This window comes from Lathyrus oleraceus, chromosome 1 (assembly GCF_024323335.1).
Source record: "Lathyrus oleraceus cultivar Zhongwan6 chromosome 1, CAAS_Psat_ZW6_1.0, whole genome shotgun sequence".
NCBI classification, from domain to species: Eukaryota; Viridiplantae; Streptophyta; class Magnoliopsida; order Fabales; family Fabaceae; genus Lathyrus; species Lathyrus oleraceus.
The window spans coordinates 111017741-111032662 of NC_066579.1; the positions used below are offsets into that span (position 1 = coordinate 111017741).

The window sequence follows — 14922 nt, forward strand, 5'->3', positions numbered from 1 at the left end:
TCAGAACTGAAAGTAACTTGAAAATATATAAATAAAATTGATACAAAACTAACATAATGAAAATAAGTTGTGCACAAGATGGATTGTGTGCAAACTTCATAACAGAAGTATGATCAACACACAATTCAGGACCTTCTCCCTTCATCCCCATTCTCCCCTCCCCTTCCCGAGATGAACAGAACAACTCATGTTTACGACCAAGAAATCTAAGAACAGCAACCTACTGTTGTTTCTTGAGAGGCTGGGAAGATTGTTGAGCATCTCCTGTAGACTGGTTTATACTAGCTTTGGCCTCAGCAAGAAATTTAGGATCAGGCTCATGTTTATCTGCGGGTTCTCTCATTGCCAAATATATGTAAAATGCAATGACTATGTTAACAGATATGACGGCAAGAAATCCGCTCACTAGTGTCATAGAGTAAGGGGACAAATTGGAAATTCCTGTTACAGAAAAGGAAACACGTTAAGGTAGTTTCAAAACTTTCGTTCTTTTTTATGATGAGCTGTATTCCGGGAATGATGAGATCCATTATGCCCAGCAGAAAAGAGAAGCACTCAATAAACAAGACAAAGAGAAACTCATAATTTCAATGTCTTTTGAAAAACAAATTCTAAGTTAGTCAGTGTTAAGGAAACAAAACTTCTTTTCACCGGTTCTCACCAAAGTGCTCTCATTATTAGTTTTTTATGATAAAAAATAAAGTGTTAAGAGTCCCATGATTATCTTAACAATTGTGGTTGGGTCTAACTCAACCTTACAAAATCGACTTGTAAGGTGAGAATTGTCCCCACTTATAAACATGCGTTCAGATCATATTTTATCCGATGTGAGACTCTTATCAGTGAGATACCATCTCTTCAACAAGGAAACAGAAAAAACAAGCAACAATGTTTGTTTTGATACACTACAAGTCAATTTAACATATATTTTTCCACTTAAAGTTAGGGGTGTTCAAAATATGTAGTTAACAGCGATAAAATATCAAACACACAAATAAGAATACAAGTCAACACCCACTTTAGGACACAAAGCATAACTACTCACGAATCTTACCAGGAAGTAGATTATGGTTGAAAGCATATAATATTGCAAGAGGGACTGACCACATGAACAGTGATGCAATGAAAAACTTTTGAACTACTCCCATCTTTATACCAAACCCTGAAAACAAATAGATAAGTAAATAACACAGAAAGTCAAGAAAAAGTAAAAATACACACACAGTACTTTAAGTTTACAATTATCACCAAACTAATTATGAGAGTAACATTCTTAGTCTACAATAGTCATATTATATTTATGTATTTGTATGCTATGTTTCTCAATTACTGTTATAACAGAGTATGCCAAGTCAGCGTATCATGTTGAGTTATTTAGATTTCAGTTAGTTCAGTTAGCTTTAGTTCAGTTAGTCAACATGTACCAAGAATTGGTCTCTAGATGTGTCAATCATTGTTGCTATTAAGTGAATTACTTCCTCAATTAGTTCGTCTGTTGTTAAAGATTCAAAAACATCTTCCAATGCTCCTACTTCTTGTGCTTTCTCCATTTCAAATTTAATAATCTCTTTTACTGCATCGTTTATTCCGTCAGCAATAACCTTGACCAGTTCATTACTGAAAAATGAACTAGAGATCTGAAAGCATCTAACAAGTAACCTCAATATTGTTACTGACAAATCCCTGTCATCCCCCAACATCAATGTTACAATCAAAGATTGTACAATGACGAAAGTCATGTCTCTTTTAGTGTCGTTACTTTTGTCACCTACTTTAAGTGAGAGTAATAGTTTTGGAAGACCTAAAATAGAAGCCTTGCGAATTTGAAAACTAGAACAACCAAGCAAACGTATAAACAGTGGAGCAACCGTGCTAATGTGGGGGGAAAAGTTTATAGATGACCGAATAGCACAATATGCCAATGTATTACAAGCCCGAACTCTTGTTAGCTCGACCAATTTTTTGTTCTCATCATTTAGGCTATCATCACTGAGCTTATTGTCCATTAAGTCAATTAGGGGTTGAATGGATCCAATCAACATTGGCATGATGTCTTTGATAAATTTGTCAATACTCACTCTTGGGAATTGACAGATTTGATCTAGAACCTTTATGACGATACACTTTAATAAATAGTCTTCATTACTCGATTGTCTTTCAAGTAATATTAGAGATTCCACAACCTGAACAACTTCTTGTTCTTTGAAGTTATCTCGCCCAACTTTCCTTATAAGATGTACGATGCATTCTAAACATTTGGCACATAGCACAGGTTTGTGTAAACTACTGAACGCAATAACTCTCAGTGCTTCTATTGTTGTATCGTAATAATTTTTGCGAAAATTTTCCGCCATTAAAACTGCAAACGACTTCAGGGTATCAATAGCTTCGGTCTGTAACTTCTGTTTTTCATGCTTAAGAAGTAAAAGTAATGATGTTATAATTTGTTCCCCAAAATGTGATATTTTGTCAAAGTCACAAGTTTTTACCAAGGAACGAAGGGCAATGAGAGCATATGACAGTACACGGGCACAAGAGTTACTTTTAATGATGGGAACTAGCTTCTCGAAGAACTTCATCTGAAATTGAGCACGCAATAACAGTTTCTTACATTCACTCAATCGCCTAATGGCATGCATAGTAGCCCAAAGTACTCTGTTGTTCTGCTCATCCAATGACTTAAGGACCAATATGGCAACTTGTTCAAAGTTCTGAATTATGTTCATTTCTTTGAAGTTATTCTGTGCAATTGTAGCAAAGGCCAGCATAGCTGCATGACGTAGCTGCCAATCAATACTCGGTAAATATTTCATTGTTATCATCCCAATTACCGTGGGAACAAAGACTCTTTCATTCCCATCTATAGAGAGGCAATCCAACAGGAATTGCCCACGGTGGAAACTTTCTGTCAACCCAGCATCTTTACAATCCCTACTGTCAACATCATACCAAAGAGGATCATCAATAACATACGAAAACATATTCATAGCAACCGCAAATATCCTTCTCACTTCGTACTCAGAAATAATCTTGATCATACATTCCATCACATTCACATTTGCGGTATCAAGCTCCTTGATTACATAAACTGCTTCAGATCTCAGTTGCTCGCTTGCATCTGTTGCCTCCGCTATTCGAATCATACACCAAAACAGTACATCGTGTTTCCTCTTAAAGATACTTCCGTCATCCAGTGAAACTAAATCACCCAAACGTTTAAGCCTACTCATCAGAATCTCTTCTTCTCCGTGTTGATCGACAATATTCAACAAAACTGGCACAAGAAAATCACATATATCGGTTCTCTGGAGATCCTTCGAAAATAACATCAACGAAATCGATGCATTGTATGCCAATCCTTTTATTTCTTGATCCGTCGAGTAAATAAATTCCAAGATGTTTCCGAAGACAAGTTCGAAGTTCCCTCGACTCAGCCAGAACTCTCTGTTTAGAGCAACATCCAGTGGTAATTCAGCTAATAATATAAGCCCTTTCTTGTTTTCTGATTCGGATTCTCCGCAAATGCACGTGATAGAGTACTCGAGAAGCTCCTCCCAACAGGCAAGAGAAGATTGATTCAAATTTGCAGCGAGGTTCCCTACGCGGTACAACCTGTCAGCGAGGAGACCGATCGTTTCGCATAGGGAACGAAACAAAATTTCTTCGGATTCTAACATGAGTGAATGAAGAAGAGGGATTTTAAGTTCAATGAGGATAGATGAATTCAATGGATTGTTTACCCCTCGGGGAAGAACTTCATGGATAAGAGCAACAATTTCAGTTCGTATTTGAAGCGGCGGGTGGAGTTCGAGGATTTTAGCGAGCTTGAATGAGAATGCGTTAGGGTAAAAACGAGTGAACGATTTGAAAACTATCTTGAATCTTTCTTTCATGGTTTTCGCGTACTCGTCTATTGCTTCTTGCAACGACGAGAGGTCGTTGGATTCGAGCAACCTTGCCGCGTGCTCTTGGAGTTCGAAACCGTGAATGAGTGATTTGTCTTGGAATTCTTCCAAACGTTTTCTCTTTCTCACTCTTTCAGTCAAGTAGTTGCGCGGTGGCTCCTTTATCTCCGGCACAAACGGATCGCGTAGGGAACCATCCTCCTGTAGCGACGTCGGTGACGCCGGCGGCGAGAAAGAATTCTGAGTTGAGGCGGAGCTAGAGGGTGACGCCGGCGGCGAGAAAGACTTCTGAGTTGAGCCGGAGCTAGAGGTTGACGCCATTGTTGAAACTGTGTTGAAACTTGAAAGGAAGATTTTGGCGGGAAAAGTAACTGCGTCTCTTCTCAACCCTGCTAACTGTTCTCTATATTCTCCTTCAATTCTATCCAATGCAGATGCTTGTTCCTCCCCCAAAGCTTTTATCTTCGCTTCGATTTCCTCCATCTTCTCCCTCCTTAAACTTGCTTTCTCCGACTCCAACGGCAGCTCCACTCGGTTTAACCCCCATGCCACCTCTTTCTTATGTGCTGCCAATGCATGATGCCCTTCTTCCAACTCCTTACAGCAATCTACCAACTCAGACTCAGACATCACCATGTTTTCGTCGAAAAATAGAACAGCACCTTGAGGAGCTACGTTCCCAAGAACAAGAGGCGCATTGTCCAGTCCTCGTACAGGATGCGTCCACGGAGGAGGTGCTACAACAGTCGAGGGAGAGAGGCTTAATGTCACTGAAGCGGAATTCGGCCTAACAGGTGATTTATTGTTGGAATTTGAAACCATGAAGGAAGCAATCCCGGTGTTGCCGCTTGTGCATCGGTATGAAGATAAGAACTGTTGGAAGCAACCATAACAAATAAAGGCGAAGGTCTCTCTTTCACTATTTTCTCCACGAAACTTTCGAGTATATGTTTGTACTTGTTGTCGTTGATTGGATCAACAGTTTTGTTTATTCCTTTTGTTTCTCTCTGTTGCTTCTCTTTGAATACTTTCCATCACTCACCTAATCTCTTAGAGTGCGATCGGGGACTTGTGCAGCGATTTTCTTCCATTTGTTTCCATGTGTTGCTAGAAGGCTAATGACAAGGCGCTGCTCTTCCTCAGTGAGAGATCCTTTCTTAATAGCCGGCTTGAGGTAGTTCTTCCACCATTCTAAACACGACTTTGCATCCCGGTTAAGAGGTGCATTCATGCACTGAGACACAAGGTTCCATTCCCTAGGACTGTACTGTTTGACATAAGCGCATAGTAATGCATCCTCTTCCGCTCTCCACCGCTGCCTATCCTTCATTATTTCCAAGTGCATATCCTACAGTCGGTTTCTCGAAACTTGAAATCTTCATAATATCTCTCAGTGTTTAATATGTAGCTAAGAAACTCTGGTCCATGAAACAGAAGTTAACTTGATATTGATTTTTTATACCTAGAGTTTGACAAACCTGCTTCCATTGGCACATCTAATTTTCACTCACCACCAAAACCAACTGCCATTCTCAATCTAAAAGCTTCTAATTCTTCCTACTATCACTAAAAATCTACCCAGTTTGTAACTCAATTTTCCCATGTTAATGAAGTTTATTTTGAGTTTCACTTCACCTACCACAGAGTGTCATAGAATAGTGAATCCCTCCTCCACACTCAACAGTCTACACGTGGATAACCATTAAAAGTAACAGATTGAAACAAATCAACAAGAAGCCTAGAATAAGCTATCAAATTCAGCAAACATGAAAGAAGAAAAAAAAACAGATCCTCAAGGTTTTAAAAAACTGTCCGCAAAAACGGCCTCTACAGAATGGTATTGGAAGAGGCCCATACCGATTAGGTTATTCACTGTTTTTCATTAAAAACAAATTGTGGTTAATTCATACCGCGATGACTTCCGTGACATACCAATTGAAATCATGAAAGACAGTTTTTTAAAACCTTGCAGATCCTAACCATTGCGATAATTGTAGATAACTGAAATAAAGAGATATATTTCTAAATTCATATATAAATAACGGTTAAAAACTGTTTCAAGCACTGGGATAGTATCATGAGCTTTCAGCAGCGTAATTTGAAACCTCAATAAGAGATTATGAATAAATTGGAGAAGAATAGCAAGCTCACCGGATCGGCGGTTATGTGCGTCACTTCCAAGGTTGTGGTTGACTGGATTTGTACGACGGCGACGGCGCTGCGATTACGACGATGGGGCTGGGAAGAAGTGAGAGTCGAGAGAGAAGTTTATTTTTTCGCAAAATTTTTCTCCCGAATCCAAATTTTTTAAGAGAAAATAGGAGATACAGTAAAGATAGAAAATAGTTTTTACATTGTAATCAAATCAACTACTTTCCAGTGTATTCCGTCCAATCATTTAATATTTTAAAACAATTTTTATGATTTGGGAAATTAATAATTTTTTATTGGTCGATTGTATAAATTTTGAAAATTTATTTAATTAAGTTATTATTATTATTATTATTATTATTATTATTATTATTATTATTATTATTACAATGAGAGAATAAACAAATTTCACATTTATCATAGTTTTATTTACAAATAAGATATGCAACTAAGTTTCCTAAATTACCCTTTTATTATATTTTAAATTACACATTAAAAGTTCTTTTCCCTAATTGACTAATAAAACTTTTATGATTAATTATAGCAAAGTCTTTTGTCACGTGGCAAATAGTGATGGTTCCTTTTCTTTTTTTTTCTCAAAAAAAATATCCCTTTTTTCTTTTTCAAAAAAATATCTATTTCTTTCTCTTTTCTCGTCTTTGTCTTCTTCCTCATTCACTTTCTTCTCTTCTTTCCTTTATATCACTTCCTCTCTCTTTGTCATCTACTTTTGTTCTAATAACTTTAACTTCTTCATTTATTTCCATCATTCTTCTTCAATCCATTAGTAGATGATTCATCCCTTTCTTTTTCGAAAATATGAAGAATGAGTTAGGATTTCAAAAGAATAAAAATTGCTGAGAATGAATATGTGTGGTTTTGGTTAGATTTCACTTATTGGTATGCCTTTGTTTTTCACATGTGATGTCTTTTGGAAACTCTACTTATTGTTTAATGGTATATTTATACAATTCTCTTTTTAATTTTTTTGTAAATTAATGGGTATCTGGTGGTGGTGTTATTTTTTTTTGTTTAACATTTGTTAATTTGGATTTTGTGGATTTATCATAATTATATGATATAGTTTAGTAGTATTCTACTGAATTTTTCATAGTCCAGTTAAGTAGGGCTTTAATATGTTTTTTTTCTTTTGCTTGCATTTGACAAATCTTTCTTATAGTTTGTAATTTGATTTTGATTGTATTTTATATTTGAAATAAACTTTTTATTGTTAGGATTATATAATAAAAATTTTATTATATATTTCTTTAGGTTAGCATTTATGAAACCTTATTTGATATTGATTGATTACATTTTTCAGAAAAGGCACCATGGTTGATCAGCACCCTACAATCATGGAGAAGGTTATTGGTCAGATCCACCACCGATCTGGTTTCTCGAGTTATGATGGATCTTCCTTCAATCGTCGATGAGGGTTTGGTTGCTCTATAGAGAGGAAACACCACCAATGTCATTTGTTATTTCCCCACTAAGGTTAGTCAGTTACTGTCATTGGTTATTACTTAATTTCAATTGAATTGCTTATCAATGTGTTGATGTTGACACATGTTATTTAAATTCTACTAGGCATTAAACTTTGCATTCAAAGATTACTTCAAGAGGCTTTTCAACTTCAAGAAGGACGAAAAGGATTACTAGATGTGGTTTTCTAGCAACTTGGCAAGGCCAAAGTCACTTTTGAGCTTAAGAAACAGGGAAAATATCGTAGCTGTAATCGGTTAACGTCTGCATGTAATCGGTTACCACTGGAAGTTATTTAATTACAAGCACGAGTTTTTTAGTTTTCTGTTATTTGGCTTATGTTATTTGAGTCCCAATCACTATGTAATAATTGTATAAATGTCTTGGAGGCATCCTCATAAAAAAATAATGAAAATATTCTCACCCTCAATTATCTTTCTCTCAATTTCCTCTTTCCCTCTCCACACTCTATTTTTCTTCATTATTCATCAATCTTGTAGTTTCAAGTTCCAACATTTGACATCAAGAGTCTGGTTCTGCTCCACAAACACCTATTATGCAACATGAATTCTGGCTCCAATAAAAGAATCCCTGCAAACATCCCATCCTTGATGCGAAGAACTATGACAAATGGTGCAAACAAGTGAGAGTGTTATTTGGCTATCAAGATATTCTTGAAGTGATCAAGAACGGGGTGAATCATCTTGTCGAAGGTGCAAAAGATGCATAGCGAGCAACGCATAAGGAAGAGAAGAAGAAAGATTTCAAGGCGTTGTTTTTTATCCATCAATGTGTGGATGGTGACAACTTTGACAAAGTTGGTGATTGTGAATCGTCAAAGCAAGCGTGAGAAATCTTAGAGAATGCATATGTAGGGGTTGACAAGGCGAAGGTGAAGAGGTTACAAACTCACAAGCGTCAACTTGAATTAATTTAAATGGAAGAAAATGAGACAATCAACGATTTCATAACAAGAATCACTTGGTTGGTGAATCAAGTGAAGGCATGTGGAGAAACAATCACGAAGCACTATGTTGTCACAAAAATCTTGCGTTCTTTAACACCAAGGTTTGACAACATGGTTATAGCAATTGAGGAATCGAAGGATCTTGTGATGATGAGCAAATAGGAGTTGCAAAGCTCTCTTGAGGCCCATGGGCAAAGGACGGAGGAGAGAAATAATGATAAGGCAAAGGTGGATATCGCTTTTCAAGCTCGCTTCAACGAGAAGGACAAGAGATCGAAATGAAAATGGCTCATGAAGAGTAAAGGAAATTTTCAGAATTTTGGTGGAAGAGAGTCCCAAAATTTCAAGAATTTGACTTGTCAAAGGGGTGAGGGAAGCAAATAGCGGTGCTTTAAGTGTCAAACGTTCGGTTATTTTGCAAGAGAGTGAAATGCAAATAAGAAGGAACCTAAAGAAGATGAAACCAAGGTTGCAAGATAATAGTTTGATGAAGAAAATAAACTCTTAGTCATGATCACAGAAGGCTGGTGTAACAGCAGCAGGTTGCGGGACAACGGCAACATCAATTCTGGGAATTCTGCAAAAACAAGTTGTAACCGATTACATGAAAATGTTAACCGGTTACATGCAGAAGAAAATGTCATTGTGACTGTGAGAGAAGAAGTCCAGTGCAGTGAGGGATGATATTTAGACTCAGGATGCACTAATCATATGACGGGGAGGAATGATTGGCTTGTTAAAAACAATTGTGCCATGAAGAACAAAGTGAAGTTCACGGATGACAACATTCTAACGGCCAATGGGATCGGTGATATTTTGATCACGATAAGGGATGGTGGACATTCCTTAATCAAAGATGTATTGTACATTCCAAGAATCAAATATAACCTTCTAAGTATTGGCCAATTTCTTGAGAAGGGTTACAAGAATCACATGGAAAACAATGGGTTGCCCGTTATGGATGCAAACGGGGCTTTGGTCCTTAAAGCTCATATGGATGCAATAGAACCTTAAAGGTTGAAGGGAAGGTTATGGAGCATAGATGTCTTGCTACAGCGGTAAGTCGAGAAAAGTGGATATGACATTATTGTGTTGGGCATCTCAATTTCCAAGATCTCAAAGACTTGTAAAAGAACGAAATGGTAATGGGGTTTCCATTAATCAACATACCAGATGAAATTTGTGAAGAATGGGTGCAAGTAAAGCAACATAAGGATAAATTCAGCAAGGATGCAGGTTGTACAACCAAGAATCACCTTGAGGTGGTGTATTCAGATGTGTGTGGATCGATGCAAGTAGATTCCATTGGTGGCAATAGATATTTTGTCACATTCATCGACAATCATATTAGAAAGATAATGAAATACCTAATCAAGATAAAGGATGGGGTATTTGAATTGTTTAAGAAGTTCAAGTCCATGGTTGAGAGGCAAAGCGGTCACAAACTCAAAATGCTTAAAACAGATGATGGAGGCGAATATGCCTTAAACGACTTTGAGAGGTTTTGTGATTAATAAGGGATTTTACATGAGGTTGTACGATATTATACACTGAAGCAAAACGGTGTTGCCGATAGGAAGAATCGATCCATCATGAACATGGTAAGAAGCATGTTAAAGGGGAAGAACTTGTTGAAAAAGTTACGAGGAGAAGCGGTATCAACAACTACATATTTGTTGAATAGGTGCCCAACAAAAAAAGCTTGAGAAGGTAACATCGGAGGAAGCATGGTCGGGATTTAAATCAATTCTAAACCATTTAATAGTTTTTGGTTCCGTAGCGTATCGACATGTTCTAGGCAGCTTAGAAAGAAGTTGGATGATAAGGGAGAAATGATGGTACTTGTAGGGTATCACTCTACCGGTGGTTACAAGTTGTTTGATGCAGCAAAGGGGGGGGGGGGTTGTGATCAACTGAGACATCATTTTCGACGAAATCAAGGAGTTGCAGCAACCTATAACCGGTAACAACTTTGAAAATTCATATTCTGCAAAAACGGGAAGTGCATAAATGCATATTGCCGAAGCCCGAATTGAAGGAAATGTGAGAAGACCAATAAGGTAAAGAGGTGTGCCTCAAAGAGTTCAAGATTATGAGTTATTCTGAGATAACGAAGTCAATGATGATGGTGATTTCGTCCATTTTTCACTTATGGCTGGATCCGAACTCATTAAAATGGATGAGGCTTTAAGTGATCCAAAATGGATTTATGCTATAAAGGAGGAGTTGGAATCTATTGAGAGGAACAATACTTGGGAGTTGGTTGATCTACCGGACAAAAAGAAGTCAATTGGTGTGAGATAGGTGTTCAAAGTAAAGGTAAATCCCAAGGGTGAAATATTCAAGCATGAGGCTCGATTAGTTGCAAATGGATTCTTGCAAAGAGAAGGCATAGACTTTGAAGATGTCTTCACACTGGTGGATAGGATTGAGAATATAAGGTTGGTTATTGGTATTGCGGATAAAAACAATTGGACCATCTACCAAATGGATGTCAAATATGTGTTTTTGAATGGACCGTTGGAAGAAAAGGTGTATGTAAAATTACCCCCTGATTTTGTTGTAAGAAACCAAGAGCTAAAGTTCTACAAGTTGAAGAAAGTATTATATGGTTCGAAGCAAGCTCCAAGAGCTTGGAAAAAAATAATATTTGGTTTCCTAAAGGAGTTTGACTTCAAGAAATGTGTATTCGAGCATGGAGTGTATGTGAAGATGGATACAAATGAATGAGTGATTATCCTTTTGTCTATATGCAGATGACTTATTGATAACGGGAAGCAACATAAAGTGCATTCTAAGTTCAAGAGTGAACTTATGAAAGATTTTGAGATGATCGACCTTGACCTTATGACATATTTCCTTGAGTTGTACAAGTCCAAAAGGGGACTACTCATGCACCAAAGAAGGTACACACTTTAGATATTGAAGAAGTTTGAAATGAAGCATTATAATGTTGTCATTACTCCGACTGAACCAAGGCTACAGTTATCGAAGAATGAGGATGAACAAGATGTTGATCCAACTCAATATAGGAGTTTGATTGGATCCTTGCGTTATTTGTGCAATACGCGACTAGACTTATCATTTAGTGTTGGTATTGTGAGTAGATTCATGGGGAGACCAAATGTGTCTCACTTGGAAGCAGTCAAGAGGATCATAATATATGTCAAAGATTCTATTGGCTGTGGAATTCTCTTTCCCGCAGCGGATACAGATAGAAAATGCAATTTTCCCGGTTTTATAGATTCCAATTGGTGCCGAGATAAACATGATCGGAAGTTTATAGCTAGATACATCTTTATGTTAGGTGGAACACCAATCTCGTGATGTTCGAAGAAGAAACTAGTAATTACACTCTCGTCTTGTGAGGACGAGTACATTGCTGCTTCGTTATGTGTGTGCCAAGCCGTGTGGCTAATGAATCTATTGAAGGAGCTGAGCAACAATGAGGGTGAGGTTGTTAACCTTTAGGTTAACAATATTTTCGTGATTAATCTTGCTAAGAACTCAATTGCACATGGGAGGAGCAAGCATATCTAGATGATGTTTCACTACTTGAGGGAACTTATTAGTGAATGAAGGTTAAGATTGGGATATTGTAGAAGTGAAGACCAAGTGGCTGATTTGTTGATTAAGGGAGTCACAAATGATGTGCTTAAGAGGTTGAAGATGAACACGGACATGAAAGACTTGAAGCACTTGAATTAAGGTGGTGTGTTAAAAGTATTTTTGGTAATTAAAGTATTGTAACCGATTAACACGGGGGTGTAATCAGTTACAGAAAGGCCAAAGTCACTTTTAAGATGAAGAAATAAGGAAAATATCATAGTTGTAATCGGTTAACGTCTGCACGTAACCGGTTACCACTGAAAGTGATTTAATTTTTGTAGCAGTTGTAACTAGTTACAGATTTAGTGTAACCGGTTATAGGCATGAGTTTTTCAATTTTCTGTTATTTGGATTATATTATTTGAGTCTCAATCACTATGTAATACTTGTATAAATTCCTTGGAGGTATCCTCATCAAAAACTAATGAAAATATTCTCACCCTCAATTATTTCTCTCTCAATTTCCTTTCTCCCTCTCCACAATCTAAATTTATTCATTATTCACTAATCTTATGGTTCTAAGTTCCAACGTTTGGCCCTCACTGGAATCATTGTTGCCTGAGTGGAAATGATTTATGTTGGATCATTACAGTGGAATCTTTGTCGCCCAAGCGACAATAATTTGTGATGGATTCTCATGAAGGAATCCTTATCGCCCAAGTGGAAATGACTTATGTTGGACCCTCATGAAAGAATCTTTATCGCCAAGTGTTAATGACTTATGTTGGACCCCATTGAGGAATACTTGTCGCCTAAGTGACATTGACTTTTGTTGGATCCTCATGGGAGAATCCTTACCACCCACGAGGCTATTAAAACGATGTATCATCATGGAGAAATCCATGTCGTCCACAAGGCTATCAAAACTCAAAATCCTTAATAAGGAACCCTCACCCTCCCAAGAGGCAATGTAGTGTTTGAAATCATGCTCACCTTATAGGGTGTTCTAAAACAGTATATTCAAGAAAAAAATAAGCAACGTCATCCAAAGAGAAAAAGGTGCCTTAAGGCCTAGAGTGTCATTAATAAATCCCTAAATGGCATGTCTGGGTTGAAAACATATACCACATAATCTTACCATTTTATCAGACGAATCTATATCGATTCTAATATGCGTGTTATTAGGGCGGTCCTTTTTTTCCTTTGCATATTTTCGTTGTGCCAAATTATGTCCACTTTATATGTAGGTCAATATTCCTCCTTTGCTACCACCGAGAAGGTATTCTTGTACACATTGAATATGTTTATGACTTTGTAAATAGAAGCTAAATGCTTGGAAGGGTCATGGCGAGTATTTGAACATGCCGCAATGACATGGGAGCAAGGGCATATATGGGCCTGGACCATGAAATTAACCACAAAGTTGTTGATGTTTGGACTGCAAAAACAACGATAATAAGTTTCACTATTATGGAGATGCACCATAGTGATCGTGTCAAATTGCAGTTCGACATGCATCAACAAATCCCAGATTCCCTGACGTATTTGGGACAATGGCATCAACTTAGAGTCAATGCCCAATGGAATTTTCCCAATTAGAGAGACTTCGCTAAGGATGTGTGTCGTCAGTGGAAGCGTCGTCACAACAGGTCATAAACGAAGTTGTCATGCCATTTGAATCTAAACAAACTCGTAATTATATGAATTGGTATAGATCTATTACAACAAATCATCTTGTGTCTAAAACCAAGATATTTGATCGACATATGCCAACGAGCTTCGTCATCAAACGCCTAACATGGTTACCAAGATACCTACACCTAACAACCAACACAATAAAATTGGCAACCCACCTACATGCAACAACCAACCTAACAAAATTGGCAACCCACCTACACATAACAATCAATCCAATATGATATTAATCCACCACACCCAACAACCAACCCAACAACATTACCAATCCACATACACCCAAACTCGCGACCAATACATGTCACACACCTAAACACAAAATCAAGAACATGACTCATACCCCCAACAAATATATATCGCCACCACATATTACCATAATCGATAAGGCATATGATACCATTACTTCCTACTATAGCACCCAACCAACACACACAAACATCACACCACAAAAGCACCTAACCAACACATGCCTACCAAATACCACAACAATCGTTGCTTCATTTTTAAAATTAATCAATATCCTAATTCAACCGACTAGCCTGCCCACCTGTGACCCAACCAATACGACCAAACTACTACGACATGGGCACCAGACTCGATTACGACAACACGTCCAACTAAGTCGGGGAAAGATGATAGATTTTATGGATAACACTAATATTCAGGGACCTCGCACCAAACACCTTAGGTGAATCGTGAGAGGCCTCAACGACGAAGGGCATTGCCAAAGTGTAGAATTAATGATCGTTATGATAAAGCAGATCGTTAAAATATGTGTACAAAATTTTCCCTGCATGTAATTCTATTTGAGTTAAATAATATTAATATAATTTTTTTATATCCCAATTTTTTACTATTATTTTATTATAAATTTAATTTTAAAAAATACGAATAGACATGAGGGGTACATTTATTGACGTCTCTTCTTATTCCTATAACACTGACCCTAATGAGAATGACAGATTGCTGATACATGCGTGTGTGTACGTGGCACATAGATATATTTTCTAATGCAAAGACCTCATCTATAATATATACATTTTTTGAAATACGAGTATTTTGATACATTGTAGGGTAAAAAAATTGAAAAATATGGTTATTGTGAGAAAAAAAATTCTTAAGAATGTGTTGGCTTTTTATGTAAAAGAAAATTGTTTTTCTTTTTTTTAAAGA

The 14922-nt window shown here is 37.1% G+C and overlaps 2 protein-coding genes, 1 long non-coding RNA gene and 1 pseudogene across 4 annotated transcripts; 2 read left to right on the plus strand and 2 right to left on the minus strand.

The window, feature by feature from the left end:
• Positions 1–7: 7 nt before the first annotated feature.
• On the minus strand, positions 8–6292 carry LOC127120247 (uncharacterized). Its single transcript, XM_051050660.1, has 3 exons — positions 6057–6292; positions 1055–1162; positions 8–441 (listed from the first exon to the last, which is right to left on the minus strand). Exons 2-3 carry the CDS (start codon positions 1146–1148, stop codon positions 221–223), a joined length of 315 nt encoding a protein of 104 aa, XP_050906617.1. The 5' UTR covers positions 1149–1162; positions 6057–6292; the 3' UTR covers positions 8–220.
• On the minus strand, positions 1169–6042 carry LOC127120236 (uncharacterized; annotated as a pseudogene).
• Positions 6293–6722: 430 nt separating the features above from the next.
• LOC127115494 (uncharacterized) lies at positions 6723–7952 on the plus strand. Of its 2 annotated transcripts, none has more exons than XR_007800749.1 (3): positions 6723–7013; positions 7378–7550; positions 7644–7952. It is a non-coding gene; the product is annotated as an uncharacterized LOC127115494 (long non-coding RNA). The 2 variants fall into 2 exon arrangements; XR_007800748.1 differs by having other exon boundaries at positions 6726–6956.
• A 3490-nt stretch (positions 7953–11442) lies between these two features.
• Positions 11443–11832, plus strand: LOC127094462 (uncharacterized mitochondrial protein AtMg00810-like). The gene has a single exon (XM_051033292.1). It carries the CDS (start codon positions 11443–11445, stop codon positions 11830–11832), a length of 390 nt encoding a protein of 129 aa, XP_050889249.1.
• The last annotated feature ends 3090 nt before the right edge of the window (positions 11833–14922 follow it).